The sequence below is a fragment of the Stomoxys calcitrans genome, chromosome 4, assembly GCF_963082655.1.
Source record: "Stomoxys calcitrans chromosome 4, idStoCalc2.1, whole genome shotgun sequence".
NCBI classification, from domain to species: domain Eukaryota; kingdom Metazoa; phylum Arthropoda; class Insecta; order Diptera; family Muscidae; genus Stomoxys; species Stomoxys calcitrans.
In genome coordinates this window covers 25,229,029-25,247,826 of record NC_081555.1, presented here as the reverse complement: position 1 = coordinate 25,247,826, position 18,798 = coordinate 25,229,029, and the positions used below count along the sequence as shown (strand labels likewise).

The following is an 18,798-nucleotide window of genomic DNA, read 5'->3' as shown; positions in this document are numbered from 1 at the left end:
TATTTACCGAATGGGACAATATGGGACTCAAATGAAAGGTATTTGGGAGTTAATCAAGAATATGATATTAAAAATTGGGTCCAAGTACCTAGGAGGATGCCCCAGGCTTAAAACAGCCACAAAAGTTGCTCCCAAATTCAAAAGTGGACCGATCAGAACGATATGGGACTCGAAAGAAAGGTATTCGGGAGTAGAATACTAATATGATGTCAAGAATTGAATCCAAGTACCTAGGGTGCCGCCCCAAGCCCAAAATCGCTCCAAAAGAACCGCTCAAAATTAAAAGTGGGCTGAAAGGGAAAATATAGGACTCAAATGAAGAATTCGGGAGTTGAATACGAATATGGTGTTAAAATTGGATCCAAATTCATAGTGCGTCGGCCAAAGAGTAGCGCCAAATTAAAAAGTAGACCGATCGAGATAATATAAGACTCCAATGAAAGGTATTCAAGAGTAGAGTATGAATATGATATAAAATCCAAGTATCCAGATAGCCGTCCCAAGCCCAAAACTGTTCAAAACAAAAGTTAAAGGTATTCGGGAGTATAATTCGAATATGATGTCAAAAATTGCATCCAAGTACCTAGTAAGACCCAAGCCCAAAACCAAGGAATTTGACTACCCCCCAAAATACCTCCCAAAACGTGAACATTTGGCAATCATGGCTATATGGGTTTGTACAAATTGTACTGAGGAGATACATCTGGTAGGTGAGAAACAGTGTGGACCGGGGACAGCTAGTATGGCATAAACAAACATGAATGAAAGATACAAATTGTACTGAGGAGGTACATCTGGTAAGAGGTAAGAAACAGAGTGGGCCGGGGACAGCTAGTATGGCATAAACAAACGTGAATGAAAGATATCGTGAGGTTGTAAACTGCATTATCCACATATTGCACACTACTCTTGGCCATCCCGTATTTTTCGCTTAAAATCCCACTCATATATTAATCCCTTTTTGCAAACAACTTCGTCATTCTGTTTGTAAAACCTCGAAATATTGGTCCAAATCCACAAAAGTCCGTTGGTCTGCCCCTTCTAAGATATACTGTTATTACGACGATTGGCAGAAATATCTTCTCAGACAGCCGTTAAATCCCTAGAGAACGTTTCTTTGAGAACCTGTCTGATTTAGCGGATGTGAACATTCGCAAGTTATTGGGCTTTTTAAAGCGATCTGGATGGTTCAACGGTAGGAACTAGAAGGCATCTTCCTTCTTTTGTTCTGATGGCAGACTGCCACTTTAACCTAACCCAACCAAACCTGCCCCTTCGTCTGTTGAAAACACTCTAAGTTTCGAGAAAGTAAAGCTAGACGCTCTAAATTTTGCACAACAACTTCTAGGATTGTGAATGAGTCGATGTTGCCATATAAACCTATCTCGGATCTTGACTTTTTAAGTCTCTAGAGGGCGCCATTCTTATCCTGTTTGGCTGAAATTTGTCACAATGAATTATGCCGTGAATCTAAACAACTGTCTCCAGTATAGAGCGAATCGCTTCATAAGCTGGTATAGCTGGTATATAAATCGAGATACGTATTAAACTTCTTGAGCCTCTAGAGGGCACCATTCTTATCCTATTTGGCACGATGACTTATGCTTAGAACTCCAACATTTATTACAAGGCGGATTAAAAAAGGTGGTCTCACGCGAACAGCTGTTAACAGCTGGCCAGGTTTGACGGTATTAAGATGTCAGTTTTTTGTTTGCATTCTCTTCTACGCACACTTTCTGCACATGTATGGGTGTTCGCAAAACGTCGATTACCAATATGAAACAAAAACTTGTATAAGATTAAAATAAGTTTTATTGAATAAAATTGTTTTTATACATAATATTAAAAAAGTTTATAATTGCAATAAAAATTATAGACTAAGGACAAGAAAAAAATTTTATTTCTAGCATTCAAGTGTATAAATACAATATTAAGTTTGGATGAGATCTCTTGATGATTTTCATATTCTTGGAAATATTTTTAAAATATTTGCTTCGATTTTATTATTTAAATATAAGACATTCCCTGTTTAGTTTTTTTTTCTACTATTTTCTTGTAAAATCTACATTTTTAAAATCTATACAATTTCTCGTTTGGTTGTGGTTGAGGCTGCACTCTGAGTGGCCACAAGTTGATGGTCCAGACCTGTAGATTTTATATCACAAATTTTTAGATTACTGCCAAGATTTGTCTTGCCATGGTGTAATTGTTGCTGTAATTGCTGTTGTTGCTGTCGCTGTTGAAGATCTGCAAATGAACGAACCTGCAGAAAGAGGCCGCTGTTTAGCAGACGAGCCTGATGCTCTTGGGCCTTGGCACGCAGGCAGGCTATTGAATTGTTTCTGAAATAAGGAAGAAAAATGAGATTTTGGATTAAAATGATTGAATTTAAAGAATTTTTAAGCTAAGAATTGCCTTTGCCTTTAATGGTTAATACCGGAGGTCAGACCAAACTTGCCAAATAGGTCAGGTTAGGGACCTATTCAGACCTAACTTGGCACAGAAGTCATAACACCACAAGGAAAGTTCAGCCAAATGAGTTAAAAACTGCGACCTTCCAGTAGCTCAAGAAGTCGATTCGAGCGATCGGTTAATATGCTAGCTATTTTAGGTTATGGACCGAATTGAACAATAATGGGCAAAGATATTGGAAGCCGTTAATCGAATATTGAATGCTAAAGAGGAGGTCCCTTAACATTCAGCTTAAAAGCTGAATCGGACAGCACTCATTGATATGGAGAATTGTTGTTACTAATCTAAATCAAACCGATGTCGAAAAGCCTGACATAGATGACTGTGGCAAATTTCAGCGAAATCGGAAAACAAATGCGCCTTTTATTGCCCAAGGCTTTAAATCGGGAGATCGGTTTCTACGGCAGCTATATCTAAATATAGTCCGATCTGAACCATATAGGGAACGGATATCGAAAAACCTATCACACGTCATTGTGCTAAATTTCAGCGAAATCGAATAAAAAATGCGTCTTTTATGGGCCAAAGACCTAAAATCGGTAGACCTGTCTATATGGCAGCTATATCTTAATATAGCTCGATCTTGACCTTTCTCTGCAGGAATGTCGAGGAGCCTTACACAACGCATTGTGCCAAATTTCAGCGAAATCGGTAAGCAAATGTGGCTTTAATGGCCCTAAGACCTTAAATCAGCAGATCGGTATATATGGGGGCTATAGCCCATTTTCAAAATTAACCTGCATGTGAACAAGAAAAGAATCTGTGCAAAGTTTCACTTCAATATGTTGGTTTTTATACCCACCACCATAGGATAGGGGTATACTAATCTAGACATTCCGTTTGTAACACCTCGAAATATTGATCTATGACCCTATAAAGTGCATATATTTTTGATCGTCTCGATATTCTGATTCGAACTAGCCAAGTCCGTCCGTTTGTCGAAATCACGATAGCGGTTGAACGTGTAGAGCTAACCGCTTGCTAGTTTGCACAGATACTTTATATTGATGTAGGTCGTTGGGGATTGCAAATGAGTCATATAGGTCCAGACTTTGATATAGCTCCCATATAAACTGTTCTCGCGATTTGACGTCTTGAGCACATGGAAGCCACAATTTTTGTTCGATTTGGCTGAAATTTTGCAAATAGTGTTCTGTTCTGACTTGCAACAACTTTGCTAAGTACGGTACAAATCGGACAAGAACCTGAAATAGCTCCCATATAAATCGATCCGCCGATTTGACTTCTTGAGCTCCTGGAAGCCTCAATTTTCATACGATTTTGCTGAAATTTTATACATAGTGTTCTGTTATAACTTGCAACAACTTTGCTAAGTACGGTCCAAATCGGACAAGAACCTGAAATAGCTCCCATATAAATCGATCCGCCGATTTGACTTCTTGAGCTCCTGGAAACCTCAATTTTCATACGATTTTGCTGAAATTTTACACATAGTGTTCTGTTATAACTTGCAACAACTTTGCTAAGTACGGTCCAAATCGGTCAAGAACCTGAAATAGCTCCCATATAAATCGATCTCCCGATTTGACTTCTTGAGCTCCTGGAAGCCTCAATTTTCATACGATTTGGCTGAAATTTTGCACATAGTATTCTGCTACGACTCCTAACAATGGAAGTATGTACGGTCCAAATCGGTCTATAAGCTGATATAGCTCCCATATAAACCGATCTCACTATTTGACTTCTTGAGCCCATGGAAGCCACAATTTTTGTCCGATTTGGCTTAAATTTTACACATAGTGTTCTGTTATGACTTTGCAACAACTTCCAAATCAGTTAAGAACCTGAAATAGCTCCCATATAAACCGATCTCCCGTTTTGACTTCTTGAGGTCCTGGAAACCGCGATTTTTATCCGATTTGGCTGAAATTTGGCATATAGTGTTCTGTTATGATTCTACAACAACTGCGCCAAGTACAGTCCAATTCGGTCTATAACTAGATATAGCTCTCATATTTTAGCAGAATCCAAGGTGGTGGGTTCCCAAGATTCGTCCCGGCCGAACTTAGCACGCTTTTACTTTTTAAAGACTGTAGCGTGTTTTCAACATACAGACGGACGTATGTACATGCCTAGATCCTCCTAGATTTTTACGAGGGCCAAGAATATATTGGGTTGGCCAAAAAGTAATTGCGGATTTTTCATATAGTCGGCGTTGACAAATTTTTTCAACGGCTTGTGACTCTGTAATTGCATTTTTTCTTCTGTCAGTTATCAGCTGTTACTGTTAGCTTGCTTTAGAAAAAAAGTGTAAAAAAGTATATTTGATTAAAGTTCATTCTAAGTTTTATTAACAATGCATTTACTTTCTTTTAAAAAATTCGCAATTACTTTTTGGGCAACCCAATATATGCTTTATAGGGTCGGAAATTATTATTTCGATGTGTTTGCAAACGGAATAACAAAATGAATATACCCCCATTCTTTGGTGGTGGATATAGAAAGGGGAAAGTAAACAGGAATGTGGAAACTTTTGCAATAAGCCATATTGTCTTTAAGATAGCGGGTTGTTCTGATATAAAAATGTACCAACTTTGCATTTAAAACTCTTCCTAATTCCTTCCCTTCAAGAAAATACAAAGAAATGATTATATGTTGATGGCAAAAATCTTCGAAAACTTATAGGAAATAGGAGTATTTTATTTAGAAAATTTTGCAAACTTTTGCAAAAAGTCGAAACGTCTGCTTTTTGTTGACTTTTCGTCCCATCTAGGGATTCCTAGAAAGTAACAATGATTTCTATTCTTATACTCAGTGTATTGCACTTAACGGGTTTTCTCATATTTTTACCTAATTACTGTTGTTGTAATATGGCTTTGCACTAGCACAAACAAATGAGTCTTAAGTGAAAGACAACAACAATGTTGTGTTAAGTAATTTACTAATTTTAGTATGTTCTAGTTTGAATTTAAAAAAATCCAGCCTTATCTTGCATCTTTGTACCAAGAGTGATTTTTATGCAAAATTTCAAGTTTCTGGGTTCAGCCAATTTCTTCTGGTCATTAACGCTGCTCGGCAACGCCTGTTTTTAGCCTTTCCTTACTTCATTTCGATTTTTTATACCCTCCACCATAGGATGGGGGTATACTAATTTCGTCATGCTGTTTGTAACACCTCGAAATATGCGTCTAAGACCCCATAAAGTATATATATTCTTGATCGTCATGTCATTTTAAGTCGATCTAGCCATGTCCGTCCGTCCGACTGTCTGTCTGTCAAAAGCACGCTAACTTTCGAAGGAGTAAAGCTAGCCGCTTGAAATTTTGCACAAATACTTTTTATTAGTGTAGGTCGGTTGGTATTGTAAATGGGCCAAATCGGTCCATGTTTTGGTATAGCTGCCACATAAACCTATCTGGGGTCTTGACTTCTTGAGCCTCTAGAGGGCGCAATTCTCGTCCGATTTAACTGAAGTTATGCACGTAGTGTTTTGGTAGCACTTCCAACAACTACGCTAAGTATGGTTTAAATCGGTCCATGTTTTGATATAGCTGCCATATAAACCGATCTTGGGTCTTGACTTGAGCCTCTAGGGGGCGCAATTCTCGTCCGATTTAACTGAAATTATGCGCGTAGTGTTTTGGTAGCATTTCCAACAATTGTGCTAAGTATGATTCAAATCGGTTCATAATCTGGTATAGCTGTCATATAAACCGATCTTGGATCTTGATTGCTTGAGCCAATAGAGCGCGCAATTCTCATCCGATTTGGCTGAAATTTTGCATGAGGTGTTTTGTTATGACTTCCAATAACTGTGCTAAGTTTGTCGTAAACCAGTATAGAACCTGATATAGCTGCCATTTAAACCGATCTGGGATCTTGACTTCTCGAACCTCTAGAGGGCGCAATTCTCATCCGATTTGGCTGAAATTTTTTACAACGGCTTCTCTCATGCCCTTCAACACACGTGTCTTATACAGTCTGAATCGATCAATAGCTTGATACAGCTCCCATATAAACCTATCTCCCGACTTTGCTTCTTCAGCCCCTACGAGGCGCAATTCTTATCCGAATGAAGTGAAATAGTACACAATGACTTCTACAATGTTCAGCATTCATTTATGGTCCGAATCGGACTATAACTTGATATAGCTCCAATAGTGTAACAGTTCTTATTCAATATTCTATGTTTGTCTAAAAAGAGATATCGCGCATAGAACTCGACAAATGCGATCTATGGTGGAGGGTATATAAGATTCGGCCCGGCCGAACTTAGCACGCTCTTACTTGTTTTTAAATAATTAGTCTCCATTTTATTTAAATCTTTATTTTAGGGTTGCCCAAAAAGTAATTGCGGATTTTTTATATAGTCGGCGTTGACAAATTTTTTCACAGCTTGTGACTCTGTAATTGCATTCTTTTTTCTGTCAGTTATCAGCTGTTACTTTTAGCTTGCTTTAGAAAAAAAGTGTAAAAAAAGTATATTTGATTAAAGTTCATTCTAAGTTTTACTAAAAATGCATTTACTTTCTTTTAAAAAATCTGCAATTACTTTTTGAGCAACCCAATAGTTAAAATGATCCTTCTACAAATTTCAGAGAATAAAATCACTCATATCCTTAATTACTGCTACATGGCATAGTCCAAGTCCATTCTCTATCCAAAACACAACGTTTCTGCAATGAGTCAAACATATAACTATCGGCACATTTAAAGAGTTCAGCATTCGCATTAGCCGAAGTACACATCCAATAAACGGTGGGATCCCAGAAATTTCGAATGCCATCATTTAAGTTGCTGTTCCAGCATATGGGTTCATTATTGCTCTCAGGATCGCATTGCGTTGGACTTGCATCAACACAAGGTGTGATCCAAGTCCATTTGTTAGATACAATGCACTCATGACGGAAAGAGTCGAAGAGATAACCATCGGCGCAATGAATTAACTCAGCTTCTGCATTGGCCTCCGTGCACATCCAATAGACAGTGGGATCCCAAAAATTGCGAACGGGTTTTTGTAAATTATGCACACTGCAGTTGGGTTTGTTATTGCTCAGGGGATTACATGACCAGGCGTAGGTCAGGAAGGCAACGGCGAATATAGCCAAACAGGGTACTAGCAAGCGAAACAGCAAAGATAACATGAAGATCAAGGTATTGTGGCAGGTTACACAAATAGTGGTGTAAGAAAACTAAGTATGAAAGAATAGTCGTAGTAGAATATCTTAACGGCCCTATTGACCAAACTTAATAAAGCCTTAAAATAGGTTTATTTGACAGTTCTATAAAGAAAATCTTTCACATAAACCTATTGGGTTGCCCAAAAAGTAATTGCGGATTTTTCATATAGTCGGCGTTCACAAATTTTTTCACAGCTTGTGACTCTGTAATTGCATGCTTTCTTCTGTCAGTTATCAGCTGTTACTTTTAGCTTGCTTTAGAAAAAAGTGTAAAAAAAGTATATTTGATTAAAGTTCATTCTAAGTTTTATTAAAAATACATTTACTTTCTTTTAAAAAATCCGCAATTACTTTTTGGGCAACCCAATATTTTAAATCTAAATTAAGTTTTGTACATACGGGTGTATGTTTTTTCTAATGAATATCCTTTACTTGGAACATGTATTGTATACGTTGGATGTGATCTTCTTTATGCAAGAATATAATAATTTTTTTACTTTTTTTATCAACTTACAGATATTCATTCTTGATTTCTTGTTGAGGTTTCTGCCAAATTTACGTTGATAAAGTACAAGATGAACTGGATATGAAAACTGTTGGCACTGCCCTTTTTGGTGTAGATGTATTTATAGGTGCCTTAGTAGTTTTGTAAAATACAATTTACAAAAAGCCTCTCCCAAAAATAGATACACCTTATAAAGCATTTGTATGTGTATGATGATCAAGTTTGTATTGGGCTATCTCAAAAATGTAACAAGTAAAAGTGTGCTAAGTTCGGCCGGACTGAATCTTATATACCCTCCACCATGGATCGCTTTTGTCAAGTTCTTTGAATGACTTTTTCAATAAATATGGGCTACATTAAGCTATTGACCAATATGAACTAAAGTTGGCAAAATATCGAATGCACTATCGATATTTAATCTTTTGACTGAATATCGATTGACATTTTTCCAATCGACACTATCGCAAAAGTTAATTTTTTTGGAAAACTAAACAAAAATAAGCAATCCGACACTGAATGTATTCTTTCAGATACCTTGCGCCTATAGAGGGCGTATTTTTAATCGTCTAATCTGATTAAAAATACGCCCTCTATAGGCGCAAGGTATCTTAAAGAACGTTTAACATTTTGTACAATGATTCCAACTGACTTTATTAACCTGTGCATTGATATTGCTTCTATAAAAATCGATCTCCTGATTTTTACTTTTCATTTTCGTTTGAAATATAGGTGATGGGAAATTTATGATAGTATCGATACTATCTATATTTATTATTAAAACTATCGAAAATATCGAATGTTGCGATTATCGATAGTTTGCTAGCTCTAATATGAACCTTACTTGCCACGGATGTTAGTATTCATAGAAAAATACTCGTTCCACCTCCAAAATCTCCGGCAAATCGAGTAAAAATTGAGCCCTCTAGAAGCTTAAGAAGTCCAATTGGGAGTTCGATTTACATGGCAGCTTTATCAGGTTATGGATTAACACCATACTCGGCACAGTTGTTGGAAGTTGTACCAAAACGATATGTGCAAAATTTCAGCCGTATTGCGCCCTCTAGAAGCTCAAGAAGTCTAATCGGGAGATCGATTTATATGGCAGCTATATCAGCTTATGAACCGATTTAAACCACACTTAGGACAGTTGTTGATTCCAAACACCACCTGCAGAATTTCAGCCAAATCGGATAAGAATTGCGACCTCTAGAGGCTCAAGAAGACAAGACGCAAGATCGGATTATATGGCAGCTATATTAAAGCACAGACCGATTTGAACCATACATGGCGCAGTTGTTGGATGTGATACCAAAACACCACGTGCAATATTTCAGCCCAATCGGATAAGAATTGCGACCTCTAGAAGCTCAAGAAGACAAGACCCAAGATCGGTTTATATGACAGCTATATCAAAACATGGACCTTTTTGGCCCATTTACAATCCCAACCGTCCTACACAAATAAGAAGTATTGGTGAAAAATTTCAAGCGCCTTACTTTACTCCTTCGAAAGTTTGCGTGCCTGACATACGGATGGACGGACATGGCTATATCGACTTAAAATCTCATGACGATCAAGAATATATATACTTTATGGGGTCTTAGTCGCATATTTCGAGGTGTTACAAAAGGAATGACGAAATTAGTATATCCCCATCCTATGGTGGAGGGTATAAATGAGCAATGTTCGACCGTGCCGAATCTTGGCTCCACCATGGATTCGGCTAAAAACTTCTATGTGCCAAATTTGTGCCAAATCAGCCAAACATATGCTCCTAGAGTCTGTAGAAGATTTATGGGAAATTCCGTTTATGTAGGAGCTATACCAGGTTGTACTCCAATTTGGACAATACATACCATGGATGTTGGAAATTATAACAAAATGCTATGTGCAGCCAAATCGGTTAACAAATACGGCTTTTAAGAACTCAAGATGTCAAATCCGGAGATTGGTTTATATAGGAGCTAAATCAGGTTATACACCGATTTGAACCATACTTGGCAAGATTCTGGTAAGTCGTAACGGAGTATTAATTGCGAAATTTCAGGCCAAAAGGATAACAATTGCGGTTCTAAGGGCTCAAGATGTCAAATCCGGAGATCGGTTTTTATGGGAGTTACAAATATCAGGTAATAAACCAATTTAAACCTTTCTTGTCAAGATTATTAGAAGTCATAACGGAGTATTACTTACAAAAATTTAAGCCCAATCGGATAACAATAGGGGTTTCTAGGAGTTCAAGATGTCAAATCCGGAGATCGGTTTATATGGGAGCTACATCAGGTTATAGAACGATTCGGTCCACTTTTGATTTTGGGCTGTACTATTGATGCGGTTTGGAGCTTGGGATGACTCCCTATATGCTTTAATCCAATTTTTAATATGATATTCATACTCTACTCCCGAAAACCTTTCATTTGAAACCAATATTGTCCCAATCGGTCTAATTTGATTTTTGGCGGTATTTTTGGGGTGGTTTTGGGCCTGGGATGGCTCCCTAGGAACTTGTACCATATTCCTATTTAACTCCGATAATAGGTACGATTGTTGGAAGCCGTAAGAGAAAACTGCATGTAAAATTGGATAATCGGCTCAATCGTATAATAATTCTAAGGACTCTAGAAGTCAACTCGACGGACCACTCAACATCGGAGCTATAGTTAAATCTGATCCGATATGACCCAACGATCAACGATATTGAAATTTCGCACAGATACTTATCGGTGCAAAATTTCGAGCAGTTAGCTTTAGGCAATCGACAGCTATCTGCTATATTTCCATAGACGGACGGACGGACGGACATAGCTAGTTCGACTTTCCATAGGGGAAGACTTGTAAGGCCTGCTTACATCAGGTCTGATAAAAGCGCTTCCAAGGGCTTCTAATAGAAGAACCGTATGCCTTCTATAATGAATCTTCCAAGAGGAGTACCTTGCAACTTCTAACAGTTTGACAAGAGATGCATCAACTTATGTATTCCTTCTGAACTAGCCGTACCCGGCCTGCTCTGCTGCTCCATCTTTAGCACCACACGAAAAAATAAGTTTCTTACTACGATATGTATATCCCCTGTTCAATTTGTTTATCTACTACCAAATACCCTTTATTGAACCCCATATAGTCATGACTGACAAATATTTACATTTTGGGAGGGGTTTGGGGGGTAGACAACCTTCTATCACTTAAAAGTCATTTCTAATACCATATACTCGAATACCTTTTATTTGAGTCCCACATAATCATCATCGTCCGATGAGCTCTCTTGGGACGGTTTTGGTTTTTGGGCGGTCCCCTTGGGAATTACACCCAATTTTTAATATTCGATATTCATCTCTCGAATACCTTTTGTTGGAGTCACGATCGGTTCACTTATGATTTTGGCGGTAATTTTGGTGCTGTTTTGGGATTGGGACGGCTCCTTAGATATTTGGTTTCAATTTTTAATATCATATTCATTCTCTACTCCCGAATTCCTTTCATCGGAGTCCCATATTGTCCCGATCGATCCACTTTTGATTTTGGGCTGTACTATTGATGCGGTTTGGAGCTTGGGATGGCTCCCTATATGATTGAATCCAATTTTTAATATGATATTCATACTCTACTCCCGAAAACCTTTCATTTGAGACCCATATTGTCCCAATCGGTCCAATTTGATTTTTGGCGGTATTTTTGGGGTGGTTTTGGGCCTGGGATGGCTCCCTAGGAACTTGTACGAGGTACGAATTTTTAATACCATATTCCTATTTAACTCCGATATAACTTTCATATGAATCCCATATTGCCCCAATCGGTAAATATGTCCTACTGGGGGACTATTGGAGGGTAAGGAGGCCCCTTAGACACCATGGAATAAATTTGTATGCCATATTTGTACTCTACTTGTAAATACCTTTCATTTGATACCCATATTGTCCAAAGCGGTAAAAGTGTCCGGTTAGGTGGTGTTTTTGGGGGTGGGAACCCCCGGCACTTAGTGTGACATTTTTATGCCAAGTTCGTACTCTACTTATAAATACCTTTAATTTGATACCCATATTGTCCCAATCGGTAAGCATGTCCGTTCGGGGGGGTTTTGGGATGGGGCGTCCCCCCAGGTTAGGTGACCCCAACATTTTATATCAATTTCGTGTTTGTGGAGTACCATAAGGTGGTACATAAAATTTCGCTGTCGTTTTTAAAAATTGTGGTAAGGGAGAGGGTCCAAACTAACAAACAAACAAAGCGCAACAATCTCATTTTTATACCCTCCACCATAGGATGGGGGTATACTAATTTCGTCATTCTGTTTGTAACTCCTCGAAATATTCCTATGAGATCCCATAAAGTATATATGTATATTTTTGATCGTCATGACATTTTAAGTCGATCTAGCCATGTCCGTCCGTCTGTCCGTCCGTTCGACTGTCTGTCGAAAGCACGCTAACATTTGAAGGAGTAAAGCCAGCCGCTTGAAATTTTGCACGAATACTTCTTATTAGTGTAGGTCGGTTGGGATTGTAAATGGGTCATATCGGTCCATGTTTTGATATAGCTGCCATATAATCCGATCTTGGATCTTGACTTCTTGACTCACAAGAGAGCGTAATTCTCACCCGATTTGGCTGAGGTGTTTTGTTATGATTTCCAATAACTGTGCTAAGTGTGGTTCAAATCGGTCCATAACCTGATATAGTTGGCATATAAACCGATCTTGAATCTTGACTTCTTGAGCCACTAGAGAGCGTAATTCTTATCCGATTTGGGTGAAATTTTGCAAGAGTGGTTTTTTATGACTTCCAACAGTTGTGCCAAATATGGTTTTAATTGGTTCATAACCTCATATAGCTGCCATATAAACCGATCTGGGATCTTGACTTCTTGAACCTCTAGAGGGCGCAATTCTTATCCGATTTGGCTGGAATATTGCAAGAAACGTTTTGTTATGACTTCCAATAGTTGTGCCAAATATGGATTTTATTGGTCCAAACCTTATAAAGCTGCATTATAAACCGATCTGGGATCTTGACTTCTTGAGCTTCTAGAGGTCGCAATTATTATCCGACTTCTCAACGACTTCTTTCATGACTTTCAGCATAGGTGTCAATTATGGTCTGAATCGGTCCTGATACAGTTCCCATATAAAGCGATCTCCCTATTTTACTTCTTGAGCCCCTAAAGGGCGTAATCAGGCAAAAATATGCTCCTAGAGTCTATAGAAGATTTATGGGAAATTCCGTTTATGTAGGAGCTATAATTATACCCTCCGCAATAGGATGGGGATATACTTATTTCGTCATTCTGTTTGTAACACCTCGAAATATGCGTCTAAGACCCCATAAAGTATATATTCTTAATCGTCGTGACATTTTAAGTCGAACTAGCCATGTCCGTCCGTCCGTCTGTCTGTCGAAAGCACGCTAACTTTTGAAGGAGTAGAGCTAGCCGCTTGAAATTTTGCACAAACCCTTTTTATTGGTGTAGGTCGGTTGGGATTGTAAATGGGCCAAATCGGTCCATATATTGCCATATAAACCGATCTTGGGTCTTGACTTCTTGAGCTTTCAGAAGGCGGAATTCTTATCCGATAGCTGCCATATAAACCGTTCTTGGATCTTTACTTCTTGAGTCTCTAGAGGGCGCAATTCTCGTCCGATTTGACTGAAATTTTGCACATAGTGTTTTGATATCACTTCCAACAACTGTGCGAAGTATGGTCTAAATCGGTTCATAACCTGATATAGCTGTTATATAAACCAATCTTGGATCTTGACTTTTTGAGCCTCTAGAGGGCGCAAATCTCGTCCTATTTGGCTGTAATTTTGCACGTGGTGTTTTGTTATCGCTTCCAACATTTATGCGAGGTATGGTCCAAATCGGTCCATACCCTGATATAGCTGCCATATAAACCGGGATCTGGGATCTTGAGTTCTTGAGCCTCTAGAGAGCGCAATTCTCATCCGATTTGGCACAAATTTTGTACAACGGCTTCTCCCATTGGCTTCAACATACGTGTGCAATATGGTCTGAATCGATCTATAGCTTGACACAGCTCCCATATAAACCGATCTCCCGATTTTGCTTCTTGAGCCCCGAATCGGACTATAAGAGATACTGCGCAAAGAACTCGACAGATGCGATCCATGGTGGAGGGTATATAAGATTCGGCCCGGCGGAACTTAGCACGCTTTTACTTGTTATATTGCTAATGGAACATTATCTCATAAAATATATGAGACACATGTGAGAGGCCATCTGTTTACCGTGAAAGGCAAGCACTAACCTGACAGTGTCACTCAATGTTAAAGAGATATAAACATGGAATTGGGATACCAGGCCTCACGGATGCAAAACAAGAAAAGATATCAAGCCTCGAAAACGCCGCCTTTTCCCGCTGGGTTAGAATGTGAAGACGATCAAGACTTCGTAGACATCCAAATTTTCCATAAATTATTAATGATAAATATTTTACTAATTGGTTTTTGTTATGTGCAGATTGCTTCCCATATTCAATTAGATAAAATAATATAATTGATATGATATTGAATGCATGTAGAGTAGGAAACAAAAGTAGCCTGAAAAGTATCAACACTTCGGAAAACAGACACAAACCACCAACAACTTGGAAATTAAAAGCTAACTGCAGCTATCCCAAGTGGTTTAAGAATATATTACGAGTAGACCTTATGACTATGAAGCTTCATGGAGCGAATTCAAAATATTTTAGTCCACTTAAAAGCTCAGCGAGAACCTAAACTATCTGTGGCAAGTAAAATGCCAAATGTTGCACACTTTTGCTCTTAACTGTTTTAATGTATGTTTTTCAAATTTTACTAATTTAGCTACATTTTAGGGTGTGCTGGGAGACAAGATAGTCACAAACAATTGAATATTTCTATAAAAACTCAAATATCAATAAACATTTCAATAGGTTTATTTTTATTCCATTACAATAGCAGGATTGCGTGCAATTTGTTGTTGCAAGAAAATTTCGAGATTTTCTGGCCCTTAATAATTCCTTTGGTTAAAAAAAAAATCTCTTTTTACCCACCACCATAGGATGGGGGGTATATTAACCTAGTCATTCCGTTTGCAACACCTTGAAATATTGATCTGTGACATTTTGAGCCGATCTACCCATGTCCGTCCGTCCGTCTGTGGAAATCACGATAGTGGTCGAACGAGTAAAACTAGCCGTTTGAAACTTTTGCACAGATACTTCTTATTGATGTAGGTAGTTGGGGATTGCAAATGGGCCATATCGGTTCAGATTTGGATATAGCTCCCATATAAACCGATCTCCTGATTTGATATATTTAACCCCTAGAAGCTGCAATTGTTATGCGACTTGGCTGAAATTTTGCATGAAGTGTTTTGTTACGACGTCCAATAACCGTGCCAAGTACGGTTGAAATCGGTCTAAAACCTGACACACCTCCTATACAACCCGGTCTCCCGATTTGACATCTTGAGCCCCTGGAAGCTGCAATTTTTGTGCGATTTGACTAAAATTTTGCAAGTAGTGTTCTGTTACGACTTTCAACAACTTTGCCAAGTACGGTCCAAATCGGTTTATAACATGACATAGCTCCCATATAACACGATCTTCCGATTTCACGTCTGGATCCCCTGGAAGCTGTAATTTTTGTGCGATTTGGCTAAAATTTTGCATGTAGTGTTCTATTAAGACTTCCAACTGATGTAGCTCCCATATTCACCGATCTCTCGATTTGTTGGGTTCTTAGATGCTTTTATTTTTGCTTGGTTTGACAGAAATTTGATACGTAGAGTAAAGTTATGCGTTTCAGCCAATTTTATTTTATGCCAATTTTACGCAGAATCCATGGTGATGGGTTTCAAAGTTTCGGCCCTGCCGAACTTAGCATGTTTTTACTTGTTTGATTTGTTCACCTTAAGATAGGTTGGGGTTAAGTGACAGTCTACAATCAGACTCACTTAGAAATTTTCTTCCATTGTGCTATCAAAGCAACAGGAGAAGCAAGACGCCTTACAGTTGCTAACGTTGAACCACCCAGATCGCTTTAAAAAGTCAAACAACTTACAAATGTTGACATTCACCAATTCAGAGCAAGTCCGCAGGGGAATTCCTTCTGCTTGGCAGTGTTAGACATACGCACACAGCAGATGTTATATAATCTCCTCTTACTGGCGGCTTATGCAGAAATTGTTACTTACAACCTTCGGTCTATCAGCATGTTTTCCCCTCAGATAGTGATCTGTAATGATGGATATTACGACAGAGACTTCTGTTCTATTCAACGACAGCAAAGTGGTAGACCTCCTTAAGTTTAGAATGGGCCACGTTCTTTTGGAGTATTTTATATATGTGGCCTTTATTTACAATTGGAGTATATTAAATGCATTACAATAAAATATGGCCAATAGTAAACTCTTCAGAGTAAACATAGGCCATCACCGATAGAGCTTGATGCAGAGAGCTTGGCTTGATTCCACAATATAGTGGTAGATTCCAAATTTTTTTCCCCTCCCTACTCCCCTCCCTACTCCCCTCCCTACTCCCCTCGGGTCTGATCGTGATCACTCGCTCGAGGCATGCGCACATATTCCAGTTCCCCTATATTGTCTTAGACTTGCAAGCTCATCAGCTCTACAATCCCCTGGGATATCTCTGTGGCCCAGCACAAAACTTGGTTCAAAACTATCTTATGTGGTCGACATTGTTTTTATCTCTGTGAGGTTAGGTTAGGTTGAAATGAGGCATACACCTAAGCCAGTATTCGGCTTCGAAAAAGAAAACCGTAGTTAGGAATTCCGTGCTACTTACAAAATTCTTAATTTTTTTCCATAACAACCAGCCCCTAAGTTGGTTCATATCTGGTATTGTGTCGCCACCAAAGAACCAGTGTCTGTTAGCCGCGAAAGCCGGATAATGACATAGGAAAGGTCTCATCATCTTCCCCACATGCCCTATACATGCTATCTCTTGCCGCAGCTCGTAGTCCTATATGTGCCGTTATGACACCGAAAGCTATACTGACCTCCTTTTTTACTTCCTTTCAGTAATAGCCTCGTCTCCTCACAAGCTGGATCTCCCCATAGAATTTTCGCCGTCCTAGCGACCGTTTCGCTATTCCACAACGTTTGTCGGCCACGGCCTTTACTCGGAGGCCACCGTAGCGCTGAGGTTAGCATGTCCGCCTATGACGCTGAACGCCTGGATTCGAATCCTGGCGAGACTATTAGAAAAAAATATTTCAGCGGTGGTTTTCACCTCTTTGTGTTGGCAAAATTTGTGAGGAACTATGCCATGTAAAACTTCTCTCCAAAGAGGTGTCGCACTGCGGCACGCCGTTCGGACTCGGCTATAAAAAGGAGGCCCTTTATCATTGAGCTTAAATTTGAATCGGACTGCACTCATTGATATGTGAGAAGTTTGCCCCTGTTCCTTAGTGGAATGTTCATGGGCAAAATTTGCTTTTGCCCTAACTCGGACTGCGTAGACTCGAAAGGATTCGGGTTAACCAAGTTTATTGATGGCAGTAATCTGGCCTTCACTGCCAAATCGTTTGCTCTTTCATTTCCCCTTTCTCCGCTATCAACCGACACCCCAATTATACGGATTGTGCCATTCTCAGAGAAAGCGTTAATCTCCGTCTTATACTCCAAGACTGTTTGTGACCTTACCGTCCTAGTTGATGTTTACACTGAACGTCCACCACCTCACGCATTCCGTGATCGCTTGGATCTCTGCCTGCAGGATCGTATTATTAGGTAGTCGAAAACAGATCTTAGTCTCTGAGTTCTCAATGTAGACCCCAGGCGCACTCTGTTCTCAAGCTTTGTTCCATCTGCATAACATGACAACTCCCAGATGACAATACCAGAGTTTCGTCAATCCAAGACTGTGCTTCTAACAGCGGTGTCTCGCACTCGAACTCAAGTGTCATCTCAGGTATCCGCCTCCATTATACCGCAATAGTGTTACCTGATATCCATTCCCCCATCGCTATAAGCCTCATAGCCACAGTGGCTGCCTCACACTTAATCTGTATGTCAATGGGTAGGATATCTAGAATAGTCTCCAGTGCCCTAGTAGCCGTGGTCCTCATCGCTCTGCCTATGCCTGTTGTTTTTACCTTACGTTACATTTTTTCTCCACTGCAGCCCACCAAACTACTGAGGCGTAAGTAAGTATTGGTCTAATCACGCTCCTGTAGAGCCAGTGGACTATCCTAGGCTTCAGGCCCCATTTCGAGCCTACTGCCCGTCTACATAGTGCCCAACATCTGTGAGCCTTCTCAGTACGCTCCTGAATGTGACACTTCCATTTCAGTTTCCTGTCCAAGATCACACCTAAGTATTTGACCTTGTCAGATATCGAAATCGTTTTATTGAGGAAACGTGGTGCGTTATATTGGCCCGCCTTCGTCTTTTCAGCCTTCTTCTCTGGGTTAACATTGACACCTCTGGGTCTAGCCTAGTCATATGTCATATGCAAGACCCTTTATAAAGGAAGGCTTAATGAAGGGTGTATTTTTAAGAGCTATAGAAAAGTTAAAAAAAGCACATAAAATGCAGAATACTGCATTAAATTTTTATTTGAATCGATAGTACGGTCCATATAATTTTATGATTGAAGATTATCTCATGCAAATGTTGACCGTGACTACGCCTTAAATGGTCCATCCTCTTAGTCCAATTTGCCATAATCTTTCCAAT

The 18,798-nt window shown here is 39.2% G+C and overlaps 1 protein-coding gene across 4 annotated transcripts in view; it reads right to left on the bottom strand.

Annotated features, from left to right (window-relative positions):
- Nucleotides 1-1,909: 1,909 nt before the first annotated feature.
- LOC106082913 (AF4/FMR2 family member lilli) overlaps nucleotides 1,910-18,798 on the bottom strand; it is a 304,474-nt gene continuing 287,585 nt past the window's right edge. For all 4 annotated transcript variants that reach the window (XM_059366841.1, XM_013245669.2, XM_013245671.2 and 1 more), the window contains exon 7: nucleotides 1,910-2,342. In XM_059366841.1, the coding sequence (XP_059222824.1) occupies nucleotides 2,078-2,342 (265 nt within the window). In that variant the 3' untranslated portion in view covers nucleotides 1,910-2,077. The remainder of the gene's footprint in view (nucleotides 2,343-18,798) is intronic.